The 12,892-nt window shown below is 44.7% G+C and overlaps 1 protein-coding gene across 1 annotated transcript; it reads left to right on the top strand.

Moving 5' to 3' along the window:
• Positions 1–543: 543 nt before the first annotated feature.
• On the top strand, positions 544–11,210 carry LOC129697809 (uncharacterized). The gene is made up of 7 exons (XM_055636436.1): positions 544–562; positions 2,275–2,480; positions 4,317–4,496; positions 6,358–6,469; positions 6,773–6,909; positions 9,459–9,476; positions 9,657–11,210. The coding sequence occupies exons 1-7, from the start codon at positions 544–546 to the stop codon at positions 9,984–9,986; spliced, it is 1,002 nt and encodes a 333-aa protein (XP_055492411.1). The 3' UTR covers positions 9,987–11,210.
• Positions 11,211–12,892: the final 1,682 nt, after the last annotated feature.

Raw genomic sequence — 12,892 nt, 5'->3', positions numbered from 1 at the left:
CCACAGAATGTAGTTGAGGCCAGTTCATTGGCTATATTTAAGAGGGAGTTAGATGTGGCCCTTGTGGCTAAAGGGATCAGGGGGTATGGAGAGAAGACAGGTACAGGATACTAAGTTGCATGATCAGCCATGATTATATTGAATGGCGGTGCAGGCTTGAAGGGCCGAATGGCCTACTCCTGCACCTATTTTCTATGTTTCTATATATATATAATCTGAGTATATGTGTATACATGAGTATGTATATACACTTCACTGACCTTTTTCTCGTTTATTATATTGTTTACAGTGTACGATGTTTACCCATTCTATTGGCTGCAGCAAGTATGAATTTCATTGTTCTACCTGGGACATATGACAATAAAACACTCTTGACTTGATTCATCAGTCCTGATCCACCTGAATTGTACCATTTCTAATGAATCCCTGGTCTCTGCATTTTCTAGCCAGTCACTCGTGGACACAGACAGTCGGAAGGGGCTTTTCCTCAACTATCGAGCTGAATCTGAGAACGTGGCCACGTTATAAACCACAGAACCAATGATGCAGCAAACAAAGACAGGTGAGTAACGTTGAAAAGGACAAAAATAAATATTGTGGGTAAGTTTCCCCTGTTGAGTGTCACTAGTAATAGAATGGACGCGGGGATCTGAATACATCATAGAGTCACAGCTCATAGACAGAGCATGGAAAGGCTCTTCAGCCCAGCTCGTTCATGCCGACCATCTAAACTAGTCCCATTTACCCCCATTTACGCATTATCCCTTTAAACCTTTTCTATCCATGTACCTGTCCAAGTGTATTTTTAATGTTGTTATTATGCCTACACCAACTACCTCCTTTGGCAGCTCGTTCCAATTTTGTTCCATCCCATGAAAGAAACAAATTGCCTCTTTATGTTCCTTTTAAATCTTTCCCCTCGTACCTTAAATATATGTCTTATGGTTTTTGATTCCGCTACCCTGGGTAAAAGACTCTGTGTGTTCACTCTATCAACTTCCATCATGGTATTATTTACCTCATCCCTTAGTCTCCTGCGTTCTGAGGAATAACGTCCAGGCTTGCCCAATCTCTGCATGTAGTTCAGGCCCTCGAGTCCAGTCAACAAACATTCTCGTAAACCTGACATTTCTAGATGTCAGCAGATCTATATCGGTGAGACCAAGCGGAGGTTGGGCGATCGTTTCGCCGAACACCTCCGCTCGGTCCGCAATAACCAAGCTGACCTCCCGGTGGCTCAGCACTTCAACTCCCCCTCCCACTCCGTCTCCGACCTCTCTGTCCTGGGTCTCCTCCATGGCCACAGCGAGCAGCACCGGAAATTGGAGGAACAGCACCTCATATTCCGTTTGGGGAGTCTGCATCCTGGGGGCATGAACATCGAATTCTCCCAATTTTGTTAGTCCTTGCTGTCTCCTCCCCTTTCTCAGTCCCCCTGCTGTCTCCTCCCATCCCCCAGCCTTCGGGCTCCTCCTCCTTTTTCCTTTCTTGTCCCCGCCCACCCCCGCCCCCGATCAGTCTGAAGAAGGGTTTCGGACCGAAACGTTGCCTATTTCCTTCGCTCCATAGATGCTGCTGCATCCGCTGAGTTTCTCCAGCATTTTTGTGTAACCTTCTCGTAAACCTTCTCTGCACTCTTTCCACCCCAATATCATTGTTAAAGCTATGATGACATCATAGTTAAACTGTGGTGAAAGGTTCCCAATTTCGTAAGTGATTGGAGCAGAATTCGGCCATTTGACCCATCGTCTGCCATTCAATCATGGCTGATCTATCTCACCCTCTTAACTCCATTCTCCTGTCTTCTTCCCATAACCCCTGCTGCCCGCACGGAGCTCACTTCCACTGGGGCTCGTAGAGATGAGCTTGTACAATGTGAGTTGGAGAAAGCCATTCGGCCTATCAGATTACTGACCGTGTGGTATTACAATTCTGTCCTGGCCTTCCTCATTGCCTGCTCACTCCCCATTGCCAGTGGGTGAAATGTCAGACCTTGCGTCTGCTCTCTGCAACTTCCTCCATAACCACCACCGCATCTCCTCCTTGGCGACCCACACAGACCCACTGGTTTGATCCCGTCTCTCAGCCAGTTTGTGCCTTTCTCTATTGTCTGTGATTTCCCTTTCAAATGATTTCCCCATGAAAGGTGTCAGGTAATCTACAGGTTGATGATAGTCTGAACAGTTGAATGACCAAACTGAGAGCCAGTTACTGATACGATGCGATATTATGGTTGAACATTGTGTTGTTAAACATTGACACTTTTTCTCCAAGGTGTCCACTCTATCAGTGCTCAACAGAGCAAGAAGCTGTTGATCTTGGATGTTGATGTTGGGATAGATGATTCCCAGGCACTGATGATGGCTCTGACAGCTCCCAACGTGCACATCCTGGCAATAACCTGCACCCACGGTAACTCGGGCATCGAGAACGTGTGCGCAAACGTGCTGAGTGTGCTGAAACAGTGTAACAGGATGGAGGTAGGTAGTGACAAGGACTATGCCTCTCTCTTCAGCAACAACTCTGCTCATCGGAGAAAATTAAACACATGTACATTCCCTTAAAATGACTCTGCAAAATACATTTCACTGTGTCCTGTTTGTAATTATAATGAAGTTCATTTTTGCGAGGGTAGTTTGATTGACATCCCCTGTCATCTCAGGTATAGAAGTGTGAAAACGCACACCTCCAGATTCAGGGACAATTTCTTCCCAGCTGTTATCAGTCAATTGAAATATCCTACCACAACTAGAGAGCAGTGCTGAACCACATTGGTGACCCTCAGATTATTTTTGATGGGACTTTACTGGCTTTATTTTGCACAAAACATTATTCCCTTTACCATGTTTAAGAAAGAACTGCAGATGCTGGAAAAATCGAAGGTAGACTTAAATGCTGGAGAAACACAGCGGGTGAGACAGCATCTATGGAGCGAAGGAATGGGCGACGTTTCGGGTCGAGACCCTTCTTCAGTCTGAAGGAGGGTCTCGACCCAAAACGTCACCCAATCCTTTTGTCTACCTTCCCTTTATCATGTATCTGCACACTGTGAATGGCTCAATTGTAATCATGTCTTGTCTTTCCACGAACCGGTTAGCACGCAACAAAAGCTTTTCACTGTACCTCGGTACATAATAATAATAATAATAATATATTATATTGTCATTGCACATAAGTGCAACGTGATTTGGGTATGCAACTTCCATCCGACCTCATAACTTAAGTAACTACTAAAATATAGGTTTAGATACCCCGAGAACATAGCATGTACAAAAAACATTACAACAGTAAAATAGTCAAAACAGACTAAAGTGCAGACATATGACAATAAACTAAACTGAGGAACCAAGAAAACTTTGTAACAAAAATAACCATATAACATATAACAATTACAGCACGGAAACAGGCCATCTTGGCCCTACAAGTCCGTGCCGAACAACTTTTTTTCCCTTAGTCCCACCTGCCTGCACTCATACCATAACCCTCCATTCCCTTCTCATCCATATGCCTATCCAATTTATTTTTAAATGATACCAATGAACCTGCCTCCACCACTTCCACTGGAAGCTCATTCCACACCGCTACCACTCTCTGAGTAAAGAAGTTCCCCCAATGATAATGCTTCTTTTGTTCAGGTTTTATTAAATTTGTGCAAAACGAAAATGGATATTGGTATTATAGATATTGACATATGCATACAAGGTATATTTCTTCTAATTCTTTTTCAAGCATTTTGCTTTATTCTCAAGAGTCAGGAGCGTTTTGCTGAAACAAAACAGTACAGGTGGTCAGTCAATTGGTAGGGCTGCTGCCTCACACTGCCAGAGACATGGGTTCGATCCTGACATTGGGTGATGCGTGTGTGGAGTATGCACGTTCTCCTTGTGACCGCGCGGGTTTCGCCTGAGTGCTCTGGTTTTCGCCCAAAGTAACAAAACAAATCAATGAAATTCTTACTTGCTTCTCATTTGAAGAATTTGATTTTTTTCCCCAACATTTTCTTCTTAGTTTCTTCCCATATGTCTAAGTGACGGAGGGAAGCAATTGTACTTGAGTCCTTTACGTATCCCTCAGTGCCCTGAAAAATCAGACTTTTTAAGAATCGTACTGTAGATTAGCGCATGCCAATATAGTTCTGTATTGGAGACTTGTCTCAGTTTTACTACCTACCTGAGCTCTGGGCTGCTGACAGGCAAAGGTAGCCGCATGAGGTAGCCTTCATGCCAAATGATATCATCTTTCTTGGCCTTTCATGATTGTTGGTGAGCAATGTACCCGATGCACGTGATATTTCTGATCTTTTGTCCATGTTCCAGATCCCTGTCTACCGTGGAGCAGGCACCACTCTCCTGGGTGCACTCCATCCCAATGCCGCTTCCCATGGGAAGAAAGGAGTGGTCGATGCTCCCCATCCCGATGCTAAGTGCATGGAACATATACATGCCGAACACGCGGTGGATGCCATGGCACGGATAGTTAATGAACACCCCGGGCAGGTGAGATGTGCCGAAACGTGGGAACGCAAGACTTGGTAGTTAGTTATACCCGTTATTTAGTTTGAGGGCAACCTGCCAGTTTAAGTGCAGGAAGGAACTGCAGATGCTGGTTTACACTGAAGATAGACACAACATGCTGGAGTAACTCAGCATCTCTGGAGAGAAGGAATGGGTCACGTTTCGGGTTGAAGAAGCATCTCGACCTGAAACATCTGCCTGTCCCATTGAGTTCCTCCAGCATTTTGTGTCTATCTGCGACTTTTACTTTGGATAAGGGTGTTTGAGAGATAGAAGGTTTTGTTGAGCTCTCGACAGAGCGAAGGAAATAACTGAGGGAGTTTATACAGAGTGATATTTTTGCTTGAGGCCTTTTCATACCAATTACAGACAAACTTCAGGGAAGGCACTCCTAAACCATAGGTAAGCCAGAAATACAGTGTCCTTGAGAAGATCTTAACATTCCTTTTATTGGGATTCCTTTTACGTATACTGCTATTCTGGAATTTGAATTAGCTCGAACAACAAACATTCTTTAGCTGTAGATGAGTCAATTAAATGGTGTCAAAATAATATAGACCTTTGCAAAAGTGCTGGAATAAATTGGATATTTCCACCAATATGGTTGCAGTTTTTATTCCAATGCTGAATTAAATCGTCAATTATTAAAATAAACAAAACAATGAATGATTCACTGATATATTGAGCTGTCCCGAGGAGTCGTAGACCTAGCTCAATGAAACACCAGTGAAGGGAGGTGCCCACTTGATAACTAATGATATACTTGCATCTAAACGATCAGTTTTTTTTTAATGTGCTTGTTAACATGTAGGTAGCTGTTAATGCATGTGGAGTTAAGGGCCTGTCCCACGAGCATGCGACTCCATGCGGCAAGCGCGACCTAAGCGACTCCATGCGGCAAGCGCGACCTAACCAGAAGCGGGGGCTGCGCGGATGTCGAGTGAGTGACATGAAGTGCGAGCGAAGTCCGTGGGAAGTTCGCGCGATGCATACGGCGTTGCGGCGACTGCGGGACGGCAGGCTGTTGCCGCGCGGAATTTTTGAACACGGTCAGTTTTTTGGAACCCCGTGCGATGACAGGACCAGCTCCGCACAACTCCATACGGATCCGGCGATCATATAACCATATATAACCATATAACAATTACAGTACGGAAACAGGCCATCTCAGTCCTACAAGTCCGTGCCGAACACTTATTTTCCTCTAGTCCCATCTACCTGCACTCAGACCATAAACCTCCATTCCTTTCCCGTCCATATACCTATCCAATTTATTTTTAAATGATAAAATCGAACCTGCCTCCACCACTTCCACTGGAAGCTCATTCCACACCGCTACCACTCTCTGAGTAAAGAAGTTCCCCCTCGTATTACCCCTAAACTTCTGTCCCTTAATTCTCAAGTCATGTCCTCTTGTTTGAAACTTCCCTACTCTCAATGTGAAAAGGTTATCCACATCAACTCTGTCTATCCCTCTCATCATTTTAAAGACCTCGATCAAGTCCCCCCTTAACCTTCTGCGCTCCAAAGAACAAAGACCTAACTTGTTCAACCTTTCTCTGTAACTTAGTTGCTGAAACCCAGGCAACTCAGATCGAAATGGGACCGGCCCCGTGAGGCCGTACGGCTCAAGCGACAACGTTAGGTCGCGCTTGCCGCATAGAGTCGCATGCTCGTAGGACAGGCCCTTTAGTTATTGTCCTTAGCATAAGTTTGTATGGTCAGTTTAGAAAGGACTTTGGCTTTGGGCTTGGATTTTTTGGTTGAGCGCTTATCCTGGTGTTATAGTACCAATACTTTGAGTTTTAATTGTAATATTAAGTCCCTTCCCTTCTTCCAACAGGTCACACTTGTTGCACTTGGACCCATGACCAACGTGGCCCTGGCTGCCAAGATGCATCCCACCTTTGCTTCAAAGCTGAAGAGTGTGTACATCATGGGTGAATACTTTGAAGGTATGCTCAGAGCTATGCTCACACAACACCTCAATTTGGAAATATGGTGCTTCTCCTTCATCACTGCTGGGTCTAAATCCTGGAACTCCCTCCTACAACAATATAGGAGGAACTTCTCAGGAGACACGGCAGCTGTTCAGGAAGGCTGCTCACTGCCATCCATTCAATGGCAGTCAGAGAAGCACAGTGAATGACATCATCACCAGCACCACCTAAACCCTGAAAGCTGACTTGAAATAGTTACGAAAGAGTATTATGACAATATTTCACAGTTAAGCATTAACTCCACTGTTTTATTTCCAGCTCAAGATAATGTGAGAGTCTGCGGTGCGTTCAACTTTTTCACAGACCCAGAAGCAGCTTCCATTGTGCTGAGCCACTTTAGTTGTCCCATCAACATCACCACCTTGGAATTTTGCCTCCGCCATCGTAAGCCCATGGTATGTTGTGGAGTAGCAGCGTCATTAACAGTAGGCTGTGAGTGGGGAGTGTAGCCAACTGGTTATGCTGTTAGCAGCACTTAGCATACGATAGGTTACTGGTTATGTTATTCAGAGGCAAGGTCACATTATCGCACATGGGTAGAAACTATCTTTTAGTCAATAACACCCAGCATGTTGTTAGTAATGGGGATTCAGGGTGAGAAGGACAGTCGGGGAACGTTATGGAGAGAGATGGGCTGGAAGGATTCCTGCCTGAATATGTCACAACATTTCCAAATCACTGTCGTGATTCATTGCAGGTCACTATTGGACAGCAGGTGATTCAAGAAAGCGAAAAGGGTCAGTCGATGAAGAAGGTGACTGCACAAACTGCAGACTCCGCCCAGCAAGTCCAAAGTGCCAAGGTGTTGCAATTTGGAAGTGGCACTGTGTCCTATGATAGCCCTTGGTGTCTCCTCCCCTCCCTCAGCCCTCGGGCTCCTCTTCCTCCTTTTTCCTTTCTTGTCCCCGACCCCCCCCCCCCCCCCCCACCTTCCCCTACCCCCCATCAGTCTGAAGAAAGGTTTTGGCCCGAAACGTTGCCTATTTCCTTCGCTCCATAGGTGCTGCTGAACCCGCTGAGTTTCTCCAGCATTTTTGTGTACCTTCGATTTTCCAGCATCTGCAGTTCCTTCTTAAACAATCCATCACTTCTTGTAGCTTTCTCTGTTGCTGCAACACTTTATTCTGCACTCTTGTTTAGTTTCTCTTTTGCACGATCAGATGTACTCCTGGAGTACATAAAGGCATTTTTCTTTGTATCTCGGTACTGATCTATATCCTGCTGTATACCTTGACAGCCTTCCTCACACTGCACAAGCCCAGCAATCTGGGTGTCATCGGTAAACTTGCTAATCAGCCCGTCTATGTAAATGTCCCAGTCATTTATCTATATCATTAACGGCAGAGGTCTCAGCACTGATCTCTGCGGAACTTCACTGGTCACAGACCTCCAACCTTAATATTGTACTTAGAAACATAGAAATTAGGTGCAGGAGTAGGCCATTCGGCCCTTCGAGCCTGCACCGCCAATCAATATGATCATGGCTGATCATCTAACTCAGTATCCCGTACCTGCCTTCTCTCCATACCCCCTGATCCCCTTAGCCACAAGGGCCACATCTAACTCCCTCTTAAATATAGCCAATGAACTGGCCTCAACTACCCTCTGTGGCAGAGAGTTCCAGAGATTCACCACTCTCTGCGTGAAAAAAGTTCTTCTCATCTCGGTTTTAAAGGATTTCCCCTTTATCCTTAAGCTGTGACCCCTTGTCCTGGACTTCCCTAACATCGGGAACAATCTTCCTGCATCTAGCCTGTCCAACCCCTTAAGAATGTTGTAAGTTTCTATAAGATCCCCTCTCAATCTTCTAAATTCTAGAGAGTATAAACCAAGTCTATCCAGTCTTTCTTCATAAGACAGTCCTGACATCCCAGGAATCAGTCTGGTGAACCGTCTCTGCACTCCCTCTATGGCAATAATGTCCTTCCTCAGATTTGGAGACCAAAACTGTACGCAATACTCCAGGTGTGGTCTCACCAAGACCCTGTACAACTGCAGTAGAACCTCTCTGCTCCTATACTCAAATCCTTTTGCAATGAAAGCTAACATACCATTCGCTTTCTTTACTGCCTGCTGCACCTGCATGCCTACCTTCAATGACTGGTGTACCATGACACCCAGGTCTCGCTGCATCTCCCCCTTTCCCAATCGGCCACCATTTAGATAATAGTCTGCTTTCCTGTTTTTGCCACCAAAATGGATAACCTCACATTTATCCACATTATACTGCATCTGCCAAACATTTGCCCACTCACCCAGCCTATCCAAGTCACCCTGCAGTCTCCTAGCATCCTCCTCACAGCTAACACTGCCCCCCAGCTTAGTGTCATCCGCAAACTTGGAGATATTGCCTTCAATTCCCTCATCCAGATCATTAATATATATTGTAAATAGCTGGGGTCCCAGTACTGAGCCTTGGGGTACCCCACTAGTCACTGCCTGCCATTGTGAAAAGGACCCCACCACAACGCTCTGTTGTCCTTCCACCACCTTGTACTTCCACCACAACTCTCTGTTGTCCCTGTTACTCTCATGTATCCCAATATTCTATATCAGATATATGTTCTCAATTAATCAATAATGGGGAAAAATACAGAGAAAGCATTGCAGGTGGAGCTTTTTCATTAAATCAATGCCTTTGTGTTGAACTAGGGCACCAACATTAGGAGTGGTATCTCAATAGAATAGATTGAATAGAATACGTTTATTGCCATTGCACAACAACTGTGCAACAAAATTCCATTGCATCTCCTTCGGTGTGTACATAGAAGACACAGGATAAAAGATTTAAAACGAACAAACAGCAGCCATTGACTCACATATACACAAGATCAGTAAAGAAAATAATAAATAGGTATTAAAAATATTTTTAAAGAATATCGCGCATTACCTTGCACCCCCGAATTATCTTGTGCTTCCCCCAGTGTTCTCTGTTAGAGTTAAGTTCTTTTATCGCACATGGGTAGAAACTATCTTTTAGTCAATAACACCCAGCATGTTGTTAATAATGGGGATTCAGGGTGAGAAGGACAGTCGGGGAACGTTATGGAGAGGGATTTGGCTGGAAGGATTCCTGCCTGAATATGTCACAACATTTCCAAATCACTGTCGTGATTCATTGCAGGTCGTTACTGGACAGCAGGTGATTCAAGAAAGCGAAAAGGGTCAGTCGATGAAGAAGGTGACTGCACAAACTACAGACTCCGCCCAGCAAGCCCAAAGTGCCAAGGTGTTGCAATTTGGAAGTGGCACTGTGTCCTATGATTCGTACACAATGGCTGCTGCCATCGATGACTCGATGGTGAAGGAGCGCGCCCAGTACGGGGTGGGTGTGGAGTTGCACGGTTCACTGACCAGGGGCATGTTGGTCGTGGACACCCTCAACATCCTGAAGCTTCCACACAAAGCCACCGTCTTCGTGGATTGTGACATGGAAAAGTATAAGATGCTGCAGATTAAGGCCCAGCAATAAGATGCGGTACGTCCCACACGGAAGAACATAAAGCCAGCAGTGCCAGAGTTACAATTATGCACGATGCAAACGCTAACGCCAATAAAATTTATGCTTTATTTTAATGTTAATGGGGTAATGATATCTTAAAAACATCAGTGAAACTGGGTATTTACTGCTTATGGTGGCTTTTATTATACTGATTATAAAGGCTTTAATGTCAACTGAATTTTAGGTTGCAGATTAAGTCGTAGATCTGTTGTTAAAGTGGAAAATATTTACACAGACCTATTCTGAGAAAGTTAAAGAGAAGGCTTGAAAACTGCAATGGATTTTGCATTCTCGTCTCATAAGATTTCCCAACCCTGCCCTGAATCTGATTCTGAGGCCATCATTAATTATTTGTTATTTACTTTAGTTTACTTTGGAGACACAGCGTGGAAACAGGCCCTTCGACCCATCGAGTCCGTGCCAACTCTACCGCTGCGCCACTGTGCTGCCCCCGTTATCTCGAGAGCTGCCTATTCCAATGCCGCGCTGGTTTCCATCCTATTTCTTGCCATCTTAAAATTAACCAAATCACTGCCATCACTCCTCATCACCCTCTGTTCAATTGTCCACGACCTACAAATCCTCCTCTCTGCCCACCACCCCCAGGCCTCAGTTCTCCACCTCTGTTATCTTCTCCAGTCCTGTATCACCTCCTCTAACCAGTGTCAGCACAGTGAAGGCCGTGCGCTCTAGGTGTCTCTTCCTAAACCTCTCCACCCCTCGTTCTCCTCCCCTGCAGGGATATTAATGGCCATCTTATATCCTGTGTGATGCAGCCTTTAATTTGATTCGTATTATAAAGCCACCCTATAAATCCATATCATTGTTTATTAAGGTGTCTAATTTGCTTTGGGTACATTTTTGGGGGGATCAGCGATCCTTTTAAAGCATGGGTTGCCTTGAAATTTCAAGCTGTTAAAACTCCACAAGGGGACCGACCAATAACCGCTTGGAAAATAATCTTCATTTATTCTGATGCATGGAAACTCTATCTTGATATAAATGGGCTTTGCCTTTGCTAAATCTGGTGGTGCGGGGTTGCTATTTCTAAATTTGTGAATCAATAAAAAAATAAAGTTAGCATGGAACTAAACTGCCTTGAATGTGTTTATCTTCATCCACACATCTGAAATACACTTGGAGTCTTGGCACTAATCATGGAAGCAGCTGTCCATGCATGAGTAGGGATGTCTCCCCTACCGGTACAATACATTCACCAGTAAGTCTTGGTTCAATGCAAGTCAAGTCAAGTCACAATTATTTATATAGCACATTTAAAAAAACAACTCTCGTTGGCCAAAGTGCTTTACATTTGTTATAAGAATAGTATAAACAAACAAACTACATACATATATTCATATAGCCCTCGCTCAGTGGACATCAGGAAAGGCTTGGGAGTATAGATAAGATTTTAGTCTTGACTTAAAGGAGTCGATGGAGGGGGTCTAGAAGCTGCAACCGCAAAGGCGCGGCCGCCCCTAAGCTTATGCCTAGACCGCGGGATATTCAGCATGTGGCTCTCAGAATGCTGTCATTCCAAGACGTGGAACACACTACCCCGTTGGGGTGTTCAGTGACCCTAACAGGCCACTGCGTCAGGCCATCTGCTATATAACTGCGGTCACTACTCACTCTACATCAGTTCCCTGCTCATAGAACATAGAACAGTACAGCACAGGAACAGGCCCTTTGACATGCCATTGCATGGGCTCCAGTAGACAGCATACCCACTGGTTGCTTCATGGCCTGGCTTGGCATCTCAGAAGCCCAGGGATGAAGGAGATTACAGAGAGTGGTAGACTCACAGTACCATCACAGATACTGATCTACTCAACATCTAAGGGATCGATGGAAGGTGCTGACTCAACGAGGTGGCCAATATCATCAAAGACCCATCCCACCCTGCCTGTGCTCTCATTTCGATCCTACCATTGGTAAGAGGTACAGGAGCCTGAAAACCATGAATACCAGGTTCAAGAACAGCTTATTCCCAACAACCATTTAGGTTTTTGAACAAGTCACAGCACAAACCACAGCAACTATGAACTTCTATGGACTGTCTTTGGTTGACTGCCAGGGTTTTTTTTTTTGCACTAGTGTATTATGTGTGTGTCTGGTGTGTTTACTGACCTGTAAAGCTGTTGCAAATCACAACTTGAAAATTGCAAATTGGAGAAACAGCATCTCATATTTTGCTTGGGTAGCTTACAATCCGTCGGATGAATATTGATTGCTCTAACTTCAAGTAACCCCTGCATTCCCTCACTCTCCATCCCTCCCCTGATCACCATCAATCTCAATCTAAATCTCTCATTTCCCTTTCCCCTGACTCTCATTCTGAAGAAGAGTCTCGACCCGAAACGTTACCTGTTCCTTTTCTCCAGAGATGCTGTACGTCCCGCTGAGTTACCCCAGCTATTTGTGTCTATAACCATATAACCATATAACAATTACAGCACGGAAACAGGACATCTCGGCCCTACAAGTCGTGCCGAACAACTTTTTTTCCCCTTAGTCCCACCTGCCTGCACTCATACCATAACCCTCCATTCCCTTCTCATCCATATGCCTATCCAATTTATTTTTAAATGATACCAATGAACCTGCCTCCACCACTTCCACTGGAAGCTCATTCCACACAGCTACCACTCTCTGAGTAAAGAAGTTCCCCCTCATATTACCCCCTAAACTTCTGTCCCTTAATTCTGAAGTCATGTCCTCTTGTTTGAATCTTCCCTATTCTCAAAGGGAAAAGCTTGTCCACATCAACTCTGTCTATCCCTCTCATCATTTTAAAGACCTCTATCAAGTCCCCCCTTAACCTTCTGCGCTCCAGAGAATAAAGCCCTAACTTATTCAACCTATCTCTGTAACTT

The sequence above is a fragment of the Leucoraja erinacea genome, chromosome 6, assembly GCF_028641065.1.
Source record: "Leucoraja erinacea ecotype New England chromosome 6, Leri_hhj_1, whole genome shotgun sequence".
Classification (NCBI taxonomy): domain Eukaryota; kingdom Metazoa; phylum Chordata; class Chondrichthyes; order Rajiformes; family Rajidae; genus Leucoraja; species Leucoraja erinaceus.
The sequence above is the reverse complement of the archived record's forward strand: the minus strand, read 5'-3'. Positions and strand labels throughout refer to the sequence as shown.